Here is a 13,081-nt window from a genome sequence, read left to right as displayed (position 1 = left end):
GGCAGCCAACTTCTATTGGCTCATAGAAAGTCCTCCAGCCCCTGTCCCTGCACTCCTCCACCAGTTCCTGATACTTGGCACGTTTCCCTTCGTTGGCTTCCTCAATCTGCTCCTCCCAAGGCACTGTTAGTTCCAGCCTCTGAGATGATGATCATGTCTGGCCCGAGAGATGTTGTTACAATGTGCTGGGGGAACCTCAGTTGTTTTCCCAGGTCCACGTGTAGCTGCCAATCAGGGGCTGTGTGAAGGAGTCCTGTTGTTGTCTGTAGATGTACACGAGGTCTCTCTCCAGCTTTGATGAATGAGATTGCCTTCTTTGGCGCATTATGTTGCTTGCTGGTGCTGATGGCTGAGGCTATGCTCTCAGCAACTGCTTTGAGTACCTGGTCATGGCACCAGCGATAGCGACCATCAGCCAGGGACTTTGGGCAACTGCTGAGGAGATGTTCCAAGGAGCCTTTTTCGGAGTAAAGGGAGCAGGAGGGTGTCTCGCTCTTCCCCCACACATGGAGGTTTGCTGGGCTAGGGAGAGAATCGTAGACTGCTGCCACGAGGAACCGGACGCGGCGGAGGTCTGCATGCATGATGTTTGACCAGGTGACTTTGCGCTGCAACGTGCCCTCCCATCTTGTCCATGCCCCCTGTTGCCGGAGTCCCACTACCCTGCCCACTCGCTCTTCCTCCAAGCCTGCACGGACCTCCTCCTGGAGTAGATGTCGTCTGTCTTTGCCCCGGGCCTGGCTGACTTGGGTCTTTGGGAAGTAGCCCAAGCCTGCTCTCCCTGTTGCCACGGCCCCAAACAGTGCCTTTTGCCTAAGTCGTGACTCAGCCACCTCCACTGCCTTTTCTGCCTTCCACTTCCTTCCTTTCCTCACTTCAATCCCGGCTGACGACACCTTGCAGTCCCTGTACTGTAGGGCTTCTCTTGTGCGTATATATATATATATATATATATATATATATATATATATATATATATATATATATATATATATATATATATATATACATATATATATATATATATATATATATATATATATATATATATATATATATATATATATATATATATATATATATATATATATATAAAATGTGTGTACATATATACGTATACATGTACAGTATATATATATATGTGTGTATTTATGTATATGCATTTATATATATATATATATATATATATATATATATATATATATATATATATATAATGTGTGTACATATATATATATATAATGTGTGTACATATATACGTATACATGTACAGTATATATATATATATATGTGTGTGTATTTATGTATATGCATATATATATATAGATAGGTATATATGTATAGATTTTTGTGTGTATCCATCCATCCATCCATCTTCTTCCGCTTATCCGAGGTCGGGTCGCGGGGGCAGCAGCCTAAGCAGGGAAACCCAGACTTCCCTCTCCCCAGCCACTTCGTCGAGCTCCTCCCGGGGGATCCCAAGGCGTTCCCAGGCCAGCCGGGAGACATAAGTCTTCCCAACGTGTCCTGGGTCTTCCCCGTGGCCTCCTACCGGTCGGATGTGCCCTAAACACCTCCCTAGGGAGGCGTTCGGGTGGCATCCTGACCAGATGCCCGAACCACCTCATCTGGCTCCTCTCGATGTGGAGGAGCAGCGGCTTTACTTTGAGCTCCCCCCGGATGGCAGAGCTTCTCACCCTATCTCTAAGGGAGAGCCCCGCCACCCGGCGGAGGAAACTCATTTCGGCCGCTGTACCCGTGATCTTGTCCTTTCGGTCATAACCCAAAGCTCATGACCATAGGTGAGGATGGGAACGTAGATCGACCGGTAAATTGAAAGCTTTGCCTTCCGGCTCAGCTCCTTCTTCACCACAACGGATCGATACAGCGTCCGCATTACTGAAGACGCCGCACCGATCCGCCTGTCGATCTCACGATCCACTCTTCCCTCACTCGTGAACAAGACTCCGAGGTACTTGAACTCCTCCACTTGGGGCAGGGTCTCCTCCGCAACCCGGAGATGGCATTCCACCCTTTTCCGGGCGAGAACCATGGACTCGGACTTGGAGGTGCTGATATATATATATATATATATATATATATATATATATATATATATATATATATATATATATATATATATATATATATATATATATATATAATACAATTCAGGTTATTATAGTTTTTAATATATATTAAATATATTGACTTGTAAAATAATACAAATAAAAATTATCTCCCTCTAAAGTCTTTTTTGTTTTATTTTGCGGAATTAAAAAGACAAAAGCAAGCAGTACTTATTTCAACAGGCACAGGGCAACAATATATTTTTTTATTACCCATCTGGCCATCTTGCTCCCATTTTTCCCCTCCCCTTGCCAGAGCGCCACAGGCAAAATGGAGGAGTTCTTCCTCTTCGGTGCCTTCCTAGAGGCCACCATGATTGACCGTAAAATTGGGGACAAGTCAACAACTTTTGAGATCACAATTGGTAATTTGCTTTCCTAATCTAAAATTCTAATAGTACCACAATTTACTAATGAGCTGTCTCCCCAAAAAGGTAACTATGGCAACCAGATAGACGGAACGAGCAAACTGTCGTCGTCGAAAAAGAAGAAGAAAGACGGCGAAAGCGAGGAAGAGGAGAATGAGCTCATCCAGAACTCCAGCGACGAAGAGGCGGACGAGGAAGGGGACCTGGTGTCGGTCTCCTCTACGCCGCTCATGAGACCTGTCATCACAGACAGGTCAGAGGTCAAGGGTCATAAGATCAACAGGATCATGATGACAAATACACAGAAATAGGATATTTGTAGTTGTCAGTTCATGATTCACGGATGATGGCGTATGACGACAGTACTGTAATATTGTTGAGAGACGCATTTCTTGTTTATCAATCAATTTTGTTGCTGTTGTCTAATTGTCAGCTTCCTGGTTAATGGAGGATAGTGTAAAAAAATAAGTTGTAAGGACAGGACTATATATGACATGATCCCACATGACAGGGTGGACTTTGTCCATCTTTTTTCCTGTGTTTTGTGTTATTTCAGTTCCAGCGCTTTTTGGGACTGATCTACTCAAGTTTTGCGTGTACTAAAATTGATAACGCATGCAAAACTCATCTATTAAGTTTGTGCGCTGAGGATTGCATCTCTTAAATGTGCAAAAATAGTTTACCTGGCTGTCTTAATGTATATGCAGAATATATGCTGATTATCAAAACGCCCATATTACTGGGAGGAGATGCAAATATAAACATTTAGCACTCACAATGTGATTAATCAAAACGCTGTTTCTGTGTCTATATTTGGCACATTTGGAAGGTAGGGACAAACTGGTACAGTAATATAAAAAATATATATATTAGACCTGCTATATATTGACTATTCAGCAATGTCATCTTATAAGTTCATGACTGCTGGATGACTTAAGGGAGGGATTAAAACAAATTAAATTGTCTGCTGGTGTTTTTTTCATTGAGGAGGTTTATAATTAATATATCTGCCACATTAGAAAACTTCTGTCAAAATGCGTTTTCTTGCATCTGGATCATTCCAAATCTCAACACCGCGGCACCTCCCAGGGGTAAAAATTATGTTGTTTAGATTGCACTTCTATATTGCCAAGAAAAGGTGGAACACATTGTAGTTGTGTGCTGCCTGTTCCACAGCATAGCAAAACACCACAAGTTGGAGAATATGATACAGGTGTGCAGTAAATGAGCGTCTCAATGGGCACAGCCGGTACTACATGCAAAATTCACATTTAAAAATGGCGGTTTGCACCACTTTTGCACTTGCAGTTGTGCACGCAGTCTAAGTAGATCACCCGCAACACACTCATTAATAGTACATGCATTTAAGGTTTGCACATGCTATTTTAGCATGTTTTTGGGGTCCTAGCAGATCGCCACCTGCATTCTGTTATGCTTTGTGGCATATATGTAAACAGTCCTTTTAATAGGTATCAAAAACGAGGGAGCACCAGCGTGGCTGCAGCATATGACCCCTTGTGACCAGTATATTAGGGCCCTGGAATGGAAATAATACAAAACACAGGAAAATAATTCTATGGAGGGGGAACACTTCATTAAATCACAATTTTTAAGTAACAAATAATCACATACCTGTTGTTGTCTTTTTTCATCAGTCCATCAATTTAAGTTAAGTTAAAGTACCAATGATTGTCACACACACACTAGGTGTGGTGAAATTTGTCTTCTGCATTTGACCCATCCCCTTGTTCACCCCCTGGGAGATGAGGGGAGCAGTGGGCAGCAGCGGTGCCGCGCCCGGGAATCATTTTTGGTGATTTAACCGCCAATTCCAACCCTTGATGCTGAGTGCCAAGCAGGGAGGTAATGGGTCCCATTTTTAGAGTCTTTGGTATGACTCGGCCGGGGTTTGAACTCGCAACCTACCGATCTCAGGGCGGACACTCTAACCACTAGGCCACTGAGTAGGTAATTTGTTAGCTAACAGGCTATTTCCTGCTTCTTGAGGATCATATTAGACAAACAAGACCATAACATTTCTGATACTGGATAAGGGAGAAACAGTTACACAGCTACAAAAAAGAAACTCTAACAGCAGAAAAATAGGGGAATTAAGTATTTTTGTTTGTTTGTCTGGTCATTGAATTACACAAAAAAACAACTACTAATTATGTTGAAAAAAAACATGGACCCCATGTGTTAGCTTTCTAATTTTTGGTTTGTTAGCTAGCTACTTCCTGGTTTGTTAGACAGCTACTTCCTGGTTTGTTAGCTAGCTACTTCCTGGTTTGTTAGACAGCTACTTCCTGGTTTGTTAGCTATGTACTTCCTGGTTTGCTAGCTATGTACTTCCTGGTTTGTTAGCTATGTACTTCCTGGTTTGTTAGCTGTGTACTTCCTGTTTTGTTAGCTAGGCTACTTTCTGGTTTGTTAGCTTTGTACTTCCTGTTTTGTTAGCTAGGCTACTTTCTGGTTTGTTAGCTAAGTACTTCCTGGTTTGTTCGCTATGTACTTCCTGGTTTGTTAGCTAGCTACATCCTGGTTTGTTAGCTAGCTAGTTTCTGGTTTGTTAGCTATGTACTTCCTGGTTTGTTAGCTATGTACTTCCTGGTTTGTTAACTATGTACTTCCTGGTTTGTTAGCGTTGTACTTCCTGGTTGGTTAGCTATGTACTTCCTGTTTTGTTAGCTAGGCTACTTTCTGGTTTGTTCGCTATGTACTTCCTGGATTGTTAGCTAGCTACTTTCTGGTTTGTTAGCTAGGCTACTTTCTGGTTTGTTCGCTATGTACTTCCTGGTTTGTTAGCTAGCTACTTTCTGGTTTGTTAGCAATGTACTTCCTGGTTTTTTAGCTATGTACTTCCTGGTTTGTTAGCTATGTACTTCCTGGTTTGTTAGCTATGTACTCCCTGTTTTGTTAGCTATGGACTTCCTGGTTTGTTTGCTATGTACTTCCTGGTTTGTTAGCGTTGTACTTCCTGGTTGGTTAGCTATGTACTTCCTGTTTTGTTAGCTAGGCTACTTTCTGGTTTGTTCGCTATGTACTTCCTGGATTGTTAGCTAGCTACTTTCTGGTTTGTTAGCTATCTACTTTCTGGTTTGTTCGCTATGTACTTCCTGGTTTGTTAGCTAGCTACTTTCTGGTTTGTTAGCAATGTACTTCCTGGTTTTTTAGCTATGTACTTCCTGGTTTGTTAGCTATGTACTTCCTGGTTTGTTAGCTATGTACTCCCTGTTTTGTTAGCTATGGACTTCCTGGTTTGTTCGCTATGTACTTCCTGGTTTGTTAGCTAGCTACTTCCTGGTTTGTTAGCTATGTACTTCCTGGTTTGTTAGCTATGTACTTCCTGGTTTGTTAGCTATGTACTTCCTGGTTGGTTAGCTATGTACTTCCTGTTTTGTTAGCTAGGCTATTTTCTGGTTTGTTCGCTATGTACTTCCTGGATTGTTAGCTAGCTACTTTCTGGTTTGTTAGCTAGCTACTTTCTGGTTTGTTAGCTATGTACTTCCTGGTTTGTTAGCTAGCTACTTTCTGGTTTGTTAGCTATGTACTTCCTGGTTTGTTAGCTATGTACTTTCTGGTTTGTTAGTTATGTACTTCTTGTTTTGTTAGCTAGCTACTTTCTGGTTTGTTAGCTATGTACTTCCTGGTCTGTTAGCTATGCACATCCTGGTTTGTTCGCTATGTACTTCCTGGTTTGTTAGCTAGCTACTTTCTGGTTTGTTAGCTATGTACGTCCTGGTTTGTTAGCTAGCTACTTTCTGGTTTGTCAGCTATGTACTTCCTGGTTTGTTAGCTAGCTACTTTCTGGTTTGTTAGCTATGTACTTCCTGGTTTGTTAGCTATGTACTTTCTGGTTTGTACGCTATGTATGTCCTGGTTTGTTAGCTAGCTGCTGTCTGGTTTGTACGCTATGTATGTCCTGGTTTGTTAGCTAGCTACTTTCTGGTTTGTTAGTTATGTACTTCTTGTTTTGTTAGCTAGCTACTTTCTGGTTTGTTAGCTATGTACTTCCTGGTCTGTTAGCTATGTACTTCCTGGTTTGTTCGCTAGCTACTTTCTGCTTTGTTAGCTATGTACTTCCTGGTTTGTTCGCTATGTACTTTCTGGTTTGTTAGTTATGTACTTCCTGGTTTGTTAGCTAGCTACTTCCTGGTTTGTTAGCTAGCTACTTCCTGGTTTGTTAGCTATGTACTTTCTGGTTTGTTAGCTAGCTACTTCCTGGTTTGTGGATGACAACATAAGGTCTGATGAACTCAACTATTTTTTTATTCTTTACCAGAGAAAAATGTATAATAATGGCAAAAAAAACATTCCTCTAGCAAATCAAAGAGTGCAATTTTCACTGTTTGTCCAGCCATCAATTTTTTTTAGCTACCAGGCTACTTTCATGGAGGATGAGAAAGGATGAAAACGGAGTCTAATATTTTTTTGTGGCGGAAAAAACAGTTACATTGTGAAAACAAGTTAACGTGAGTGCAATATTGGTCTTTGTTTTGTCCGTCAATTTGTTAGTTAGCAAGCTACTTCCTGGTTCATGGATGATTATGTAAACTTTTAAAACAAAAACAAATTTCTGGCCCAGGAGGAACATGTTTATAATGACTCAAATCAGTCTGTCCGATAAATCACAAAATACCTTGTTGCTTTTTGCCATCCATAAGTCTGTTTGCTAGCAGGCTACTTTCTGATTCATGATAGGTAGACGAATTACACATGTATCCTGTATTTGCACCAGAAGGTGCAGATTTTTATAGAAATTTGCACTTTCTACCTGAACAATTACTCTTGCCTTAAAGTCGTTGTTTATTGAGTATGTCATAGTCAGCTCCACTTCATACATATAGTACATAATATACATACATATCTCCAGTGAACAGTCTTGTGCTCAATGGCAATATTATTATTTCACAAAAAAAAAAAAAATTCATTAATAAAATAAAATAAAATAAAATGTAATTAAATCAAACATATCTCAAAAGGGTAGTGGGAATAAGTATAAACTTTTGGAACCCCCCCCCCCTTTTTTTTTTACATAGTTACTTTAACTAATATCCAGTTTCCTCTGAACCACATTTTTATCACATTCATCTGGATCCACATAACTCAATTTGCCCAGAACAATGTGCTTACAATTCTCAATATATCATCATAAGTAAGTCATATAAGTCATTTATACTCACATTCAAAACAAGCCTAGACCTCACTATGCCGAACCAAAATACTAGATTGGTACAATTTCTTAAAATGCTCAATGTTCGAACAGTGTTTGAGTTAATCACTCAGGCTGTTCCATATTTTCACCCTACAGACTGAGACACAAAAACTTTTCCTTGTGTTAAGTGCTAAAGCGTGTTTATATTTTGCCGTTCCTCTGAGGTTTTACCCCACATCCCTTTCTATGAATACATTTTGAATATTTGCAGGCAATTGATAACTTATTGCTTTAAACATGATAAGCCCCGTCAAATATTCTACTAAATCAGGAAATTGTAACATTTTTTACCTTAAAAATAAGCTATTTGTGTACTCCTTGAACCCCACATTATGGATAATTCTAAGTGCCCGTTTTTGTAAGATTGTTAAGGGATGTATGTTGGTTTTATAATTATTTCCCCAAACTTTTGCACAGTAACTTAAGAAAGGATAAATGAGTGAATAGTAGAGTTACTGGAGGGATTGTCCATCTAGCTCTTGACATTTGTAAGCTTATTTTTGCTTTTTCGGCTTTTTATACCATACAGGAATTACTTCCACCTTCCCTATTTCGAGAAGAAACCATGTGTGTACATCAGGAGCTGGTGGCAGGACCAAAGACGACGGTTGTACAACTCCAACATAATGGACAAGATCGCTGACAAGCTGGTCAGTACTGACCGTATACAATTGTCTATAAATATAGTTTAGCACTGCACAAGCTAAATATGCATTCATTTATGTATGGCTTATCCTGTGCTACGTACGTTTAGTGTTATTAAATGAGGTAGACCTATTAGTTCACTCAGAGAGCCAAAAATAGCAGTCACAGACCATTGACTAACCAATAAGCCATGGCCCAGTATCGGGGAAAGGCAACTTCCACATTTCTAGCCCCGAGCTTGCTAACTGAAGCACCATTCAGCTCAGAAGGGAATAATATATCCTCATGCAACTTTATGATGGTGTCACACACCTTGGGTTCATTCTAGTCGCTAAGCCATGAAATGTTTCCATGTGCAGGAGGAGGGTCTAAATGACGTTCAGGAGATCATTAAGACGGAGAAGGCCTTTCCGGAACGCAGACTCAGGGGAGTTATGGAGGAGCTGAGCGTTGGCTGCAGGCAAGCTCCAAAATGTTAACAACTTGCAGTGAAATTCTGCCTTATATTGCGCTAAAGGGTTCAAAGGTTCGCTTTTGATTTTTTTGTATTTTCTGCTTTTTCCCCAGTCGGTTTGTAAATTTGGCTAACAAGGACATTAATCAGGCAGGCAGAACCAAACTGGACCGAGAGAGACTCAAATCCTGCATGAGAGAAATGGTGACAATTATAATAATAATGCAATAATGTTTTGCAACAGTTTCTTAAAGGGTGTTTGTTGTTGCTCACACAGGACAACATGGGTCAGCAAGCCAAACAGATGAGGACGCAGGTGAAGAAAAACATAGTAAAAGAGAAACTGAAGCTGATGCAAAACTTCCTGCAGAGACTTCGCTTCCTTGCTGATGAGGTAAACTATAAACTGTAATATACATCAGTATAGACTAGGTTTATACGGTTTACCGGTTCTATTAAAGTGCCGTGGTACTAATGAATTAGAAATTATACTATTCTGCCTTTGAAAAATACTTTATTATTAGTGCAGTCAAAACTGCCCACGTAGTGTAAACTAATGCAAGTGAAATAACTAAATTGTGTTACAAATTCCTACAATTTGTTTTACCTGCTACATGTCTTAGATGTGTAATTGTATCCATAGTATAGTTTTTAGTGTTTACTAATGATTGTATTTGTCTTAAAGCCAGACCAGGAGTGGCAACCATAAATCATGAAACATTTATTACAATGTCAATAACGTTTTTTATTCTATTCTAACCTAATAGTAGATTAGGTTAGACAGACTATATTTAATATGTAAAATTGTAAATTGTTCTTTGAGTGCAATAAGAAAAGCCCAATGTGTTTAATGACTTTTAATTTAATTTCAATCTTCTAAAATGTTTTTTTGAGTGCAATAAGAGATGTATGCATCTCTACGGGCTATCCGGAAAAAATTTAATAGAAATTTTGAAAAGTATCGATATACATTTTGGTACCGGTACCAAAATATTGGTATCGGGACAACCTTAGTATGGACCCACCCCTTTTAACATTAGGTACAAAGGATCCAAATGGTATCTTATATGGCTGCCACAACAACTTCCAGTCAGGATTTCGACCTCTTCATAGCACAGAGACGGCCCTTCTTAAAGTTATAAATGACATCCGTCTACACACAGACTCTGGCAAAACTTCAGTATTAATGCTTTTGGACCTCAGTGCTGCATTTGACACTGTCGACCACTCAATACTTTTGGACAGGTTGGAAAACTGGGTGGGGATCTCAGGCACAGTTTTAAGCTGGTTCAAGTCATATCTACAAGATAGGAACTATTTTGTTTCCATTGGTGACTTTGTATCAGAACCAACCAACGTAACGTGTGGAGTCCCCCAAGGTTCAATCTTGGGGCCGACTTTATTTAACATCTATATGCTCCCACTAGGACAAATCATGCAAAATAATAACATTGACCATCATTGCTATGCCGATGACACCCAAATCTATGTAGCGCTATCACCAAATGACTATCGCCCCATAGATCTTCTGTGCCAGTGCATTGAGCAAGTCAAACACTGGATGTGCCAAAATTTCCTACAACTAAATGAAGATAAAACTGAGATAATTGTTTTTGGTGCTAAAAAAGAAAGGTTTAAAGTCATCCAACACCTTCAATCACTGTCCCTGAAAACCTCAAATAAACCCAGAAATCTTGGGGTTTTTTAGATTCTGATTTACATTTCGACAGTCACATCAAATCAGTAACAAAATCGGCCTACTATCACCTCAAAAGTGTAAAAAGACTTAGAGGGCTCATGTCAGCTCAAGACTTTGAAAAACTTGTACATGCCTTTATTACCAGTAGGCTAGACTATTGTAATGGTCTCCTTGCAGGTCTTCCCAAAAAAACTGTCAGGCAGCTACAGCTTGTTCAGAACGCTGCTGCTAGAGTTCTAACAAAGACCAAAAAATGTGAGCACATTACACCAATTCTTAAATCCTTAAATTGGCTCCCTGTACATCAGAGAATTGATTTCAAAATCCTCCTGCTCACATATAAATCACTACATGGTCTAGGGCCCAAGTATATCACTGATATGCTCCCACTATATAAGCCCTCTAGATCACTAAGATCTTCTGAGACCAATCTGTTAGCGGTTCCAAGAGTAAACTCAAATCAAGGAAGAGCATCATTCAGTCACTATGCAACAAATAGCTGGAATAAACTTCCTGAAGATGTCAGACTCTCCCCAACTCTGACTACTTTTAAAACTAGACTGAAGACTTTTATGTTCACCTTGGCTTTCAGCTAAATCTTTTAATCTTTTAACTTTTAACGTCTGCACCGTTTTTATTTTTATTGTCTGCATTTTAATTTTGCTTTTATTTTCTTTAATTTCACTTTGTTGTCTGTGAAGCACTTTGAGTCTGCCTTGTGTATGAATAGCGCTATACAAATAAAGTTGCCTTGCCTTGCCTAGAAAATGCTCAGTTTTAATACAGGCACAGTTGTATTATATAATCGACTAAGTTGGAACACAATCCGTTGTAAGACTCATCAACCTTTAATTTGTTCTGCTTTTAACCAGTTTCCCATACATTAATTAAAATTAATTTGTTGTGGCCTGCCATGAATCAATTTGGACCTCTGGAAATTAGTTATGTTCCGATCAGGGTTTTCTGATTCCGATCATCCATGAGTGAGATCGGCCGATACTAATACCGATGAGGATCGCATGTATCAACTGTAGATTATTCGATTTATTTATGGTGAGTGCTATTGACAGTTTAACACTATCAACACAATATTAAAACAAGTTCCTTATTTTCTTTTATGACATACAATTGTTTGAGCAAAACAAAGTCAATACTACACAATAACTAAACAAAGGCAAAAAGTATTATTTACTGCTCATTTAAATCCTCTGGTGTTTGCTCTCAAAGTCCTCCTATGTTTAAGGAATTATTCTCAAAGTTTGTAAACATTACCAAAATAAAAAACACAGAAAATGTTGACATAATCACTCGAGTATCGATCATATACGGATACTACTTTTGGTATCGATACCACAAATGTATGGATGTATCCACCCTCCTCTTGAGTGTTGTGAACTGACTGTGACAATGCTGACACACCAACAGTTGTCATATTATCCTCGCTCTAGACTTTTATAAATCTACTTGTTAATTTCCTGTTAACAGCTGCTTACTTTCCACCTAAAATTCGATTGGTTTAGATCAGGGGTCTCAAACTCAATTTACCTGGGGGCCACTGGATGCAGAAACTGGGTGAGGCTGGGCCGCAAGAAAAGATTTCTTAAAAAAAATCTAACATGCACTTTTTAATTAATTCACCTTCTTTGAATGGCTTTCCCGCCCTAGCAACCATCTCACTCATCTTGTTGCCTCAGTAGACTGGTTTTAAAATTTGCAACCGGTTCACTCTCTCATCTCCCTGGTATTTTGCATACTCCTCAGCATGTCTAGTTGTATAATGACGTTTCAAATTGTATAGCTTGTGCACTGCAACTTTCTCTGTATCAACTACAGAAAAGAGCTATAAGGGTTATTCATAAAGTAGATTATTTAGAACACACTAACATATTATTTATTAATTCGGGTTTATTGAAATTACAGGAGCTAGTAAAGTTACAAACATTGTGTCATGTTTAAGGCTAAAAGTAAAACATTACCAGCAAATTTACAAAAAATGTTTGTCATCACTTGTGAGAATGAAGAGCATAGAAGAAAATGGCATTTCCAACATTAGTATTTAAGGACAACTTTTAAACAAATGTGCATATCAGTGGTGGGGGTTAAACTATGGAATTCTCTTTACAATGACATAAACAACTGTAAAAATATATTCCAATTGAAAAAATATATAAAGACAGAACAATAAAATCATATGGACAGCCATAAGTGTTTACATTTTGCTTTATATTTATTATTTTACTTATTTTTTGCCTGGTTTTGTATTTGTTTTGTATCATCCCGTGAGGTGTATATTACTTTTTTTTTTTTTTTTGTTCGGTTTGTACATCATGAAGTTTTGCACTTCTTGTGTTTTTTTGTTTGTTTTCGTTATATTTGGATGTAATTGTTGGTTCATTTGATATCATTAAGTAAGACTACGTAGTATGTTGAAGGGGGCAGAAAAAAAAAGATTTTTCTTCATCCTGCTCCTTCTCAGGCATTGGTGTGTAAATGTATAATTGAATAATTGAGGTATAATTGTCTATCGATCAAAGATGCACATCAATGAAGGAAATAAATAAAAATGAAATG

The 13,081-nt window shown here is 38.8% G+C and overlaps 1 protein-coding gene across 15 annotated transcripts in view; it reads left to right on the top strand.

The window, feature by feature from the left end:
• otofa (otoferlin a) overlaps positions 1–13,081 on the top strand; it is a 165,862-nt gene that overhangs the window by 110,992 nt on the left and 41,789 nt on the right. For all 15 annotated transcript variants that reach the window (XM_062034943.1, XM_062034942.1, XM_062034941.1 and 12 more), the window contains exons 16-21: positions 2,386–2,494; positions 2,564–2,750; positions 8,242–8,362; positions 8,717–8,817; positions 8,925–9,015; positions 9,089–9,205. In XM_062034943.1, the coding sequence (XP_061890927.1) occupies positions 2,386–2,494; positions 2,564–2,750; positions 8,242–8,362; positions 8,717–8,817; positions 8,925–9,015; positions 9,089–9,205 (726 nt within the window). The remainder of the gene's footprint in view (positions 1–2,385; positions 2,495–2,563; positions 2,751–8,241; positions 8,363–8,716; positions 8,818–8,924; positions 9,016–9,088; positions 9,206–13,081) is intronic.

This window comes from Entelurus aequoreus, linkage group LG23 (genome assembly GCF_033978785.1).
Source record: "Entelurus aequoreus isolate RoL-2023_Sb linkage group LG23, RoL_Eaeq_v1.1, whole genome shotgun sequence".
Lineage (NCBI taxonomy): Eukaryota > Metazoa > Chordata > Actinopteri > Syngnathiformes > Syngnathidae > Entelurus > Entelurus aequoreus.
This window is presented reverse-complemented; position numbering and strand designations above follow the sequence as displayed.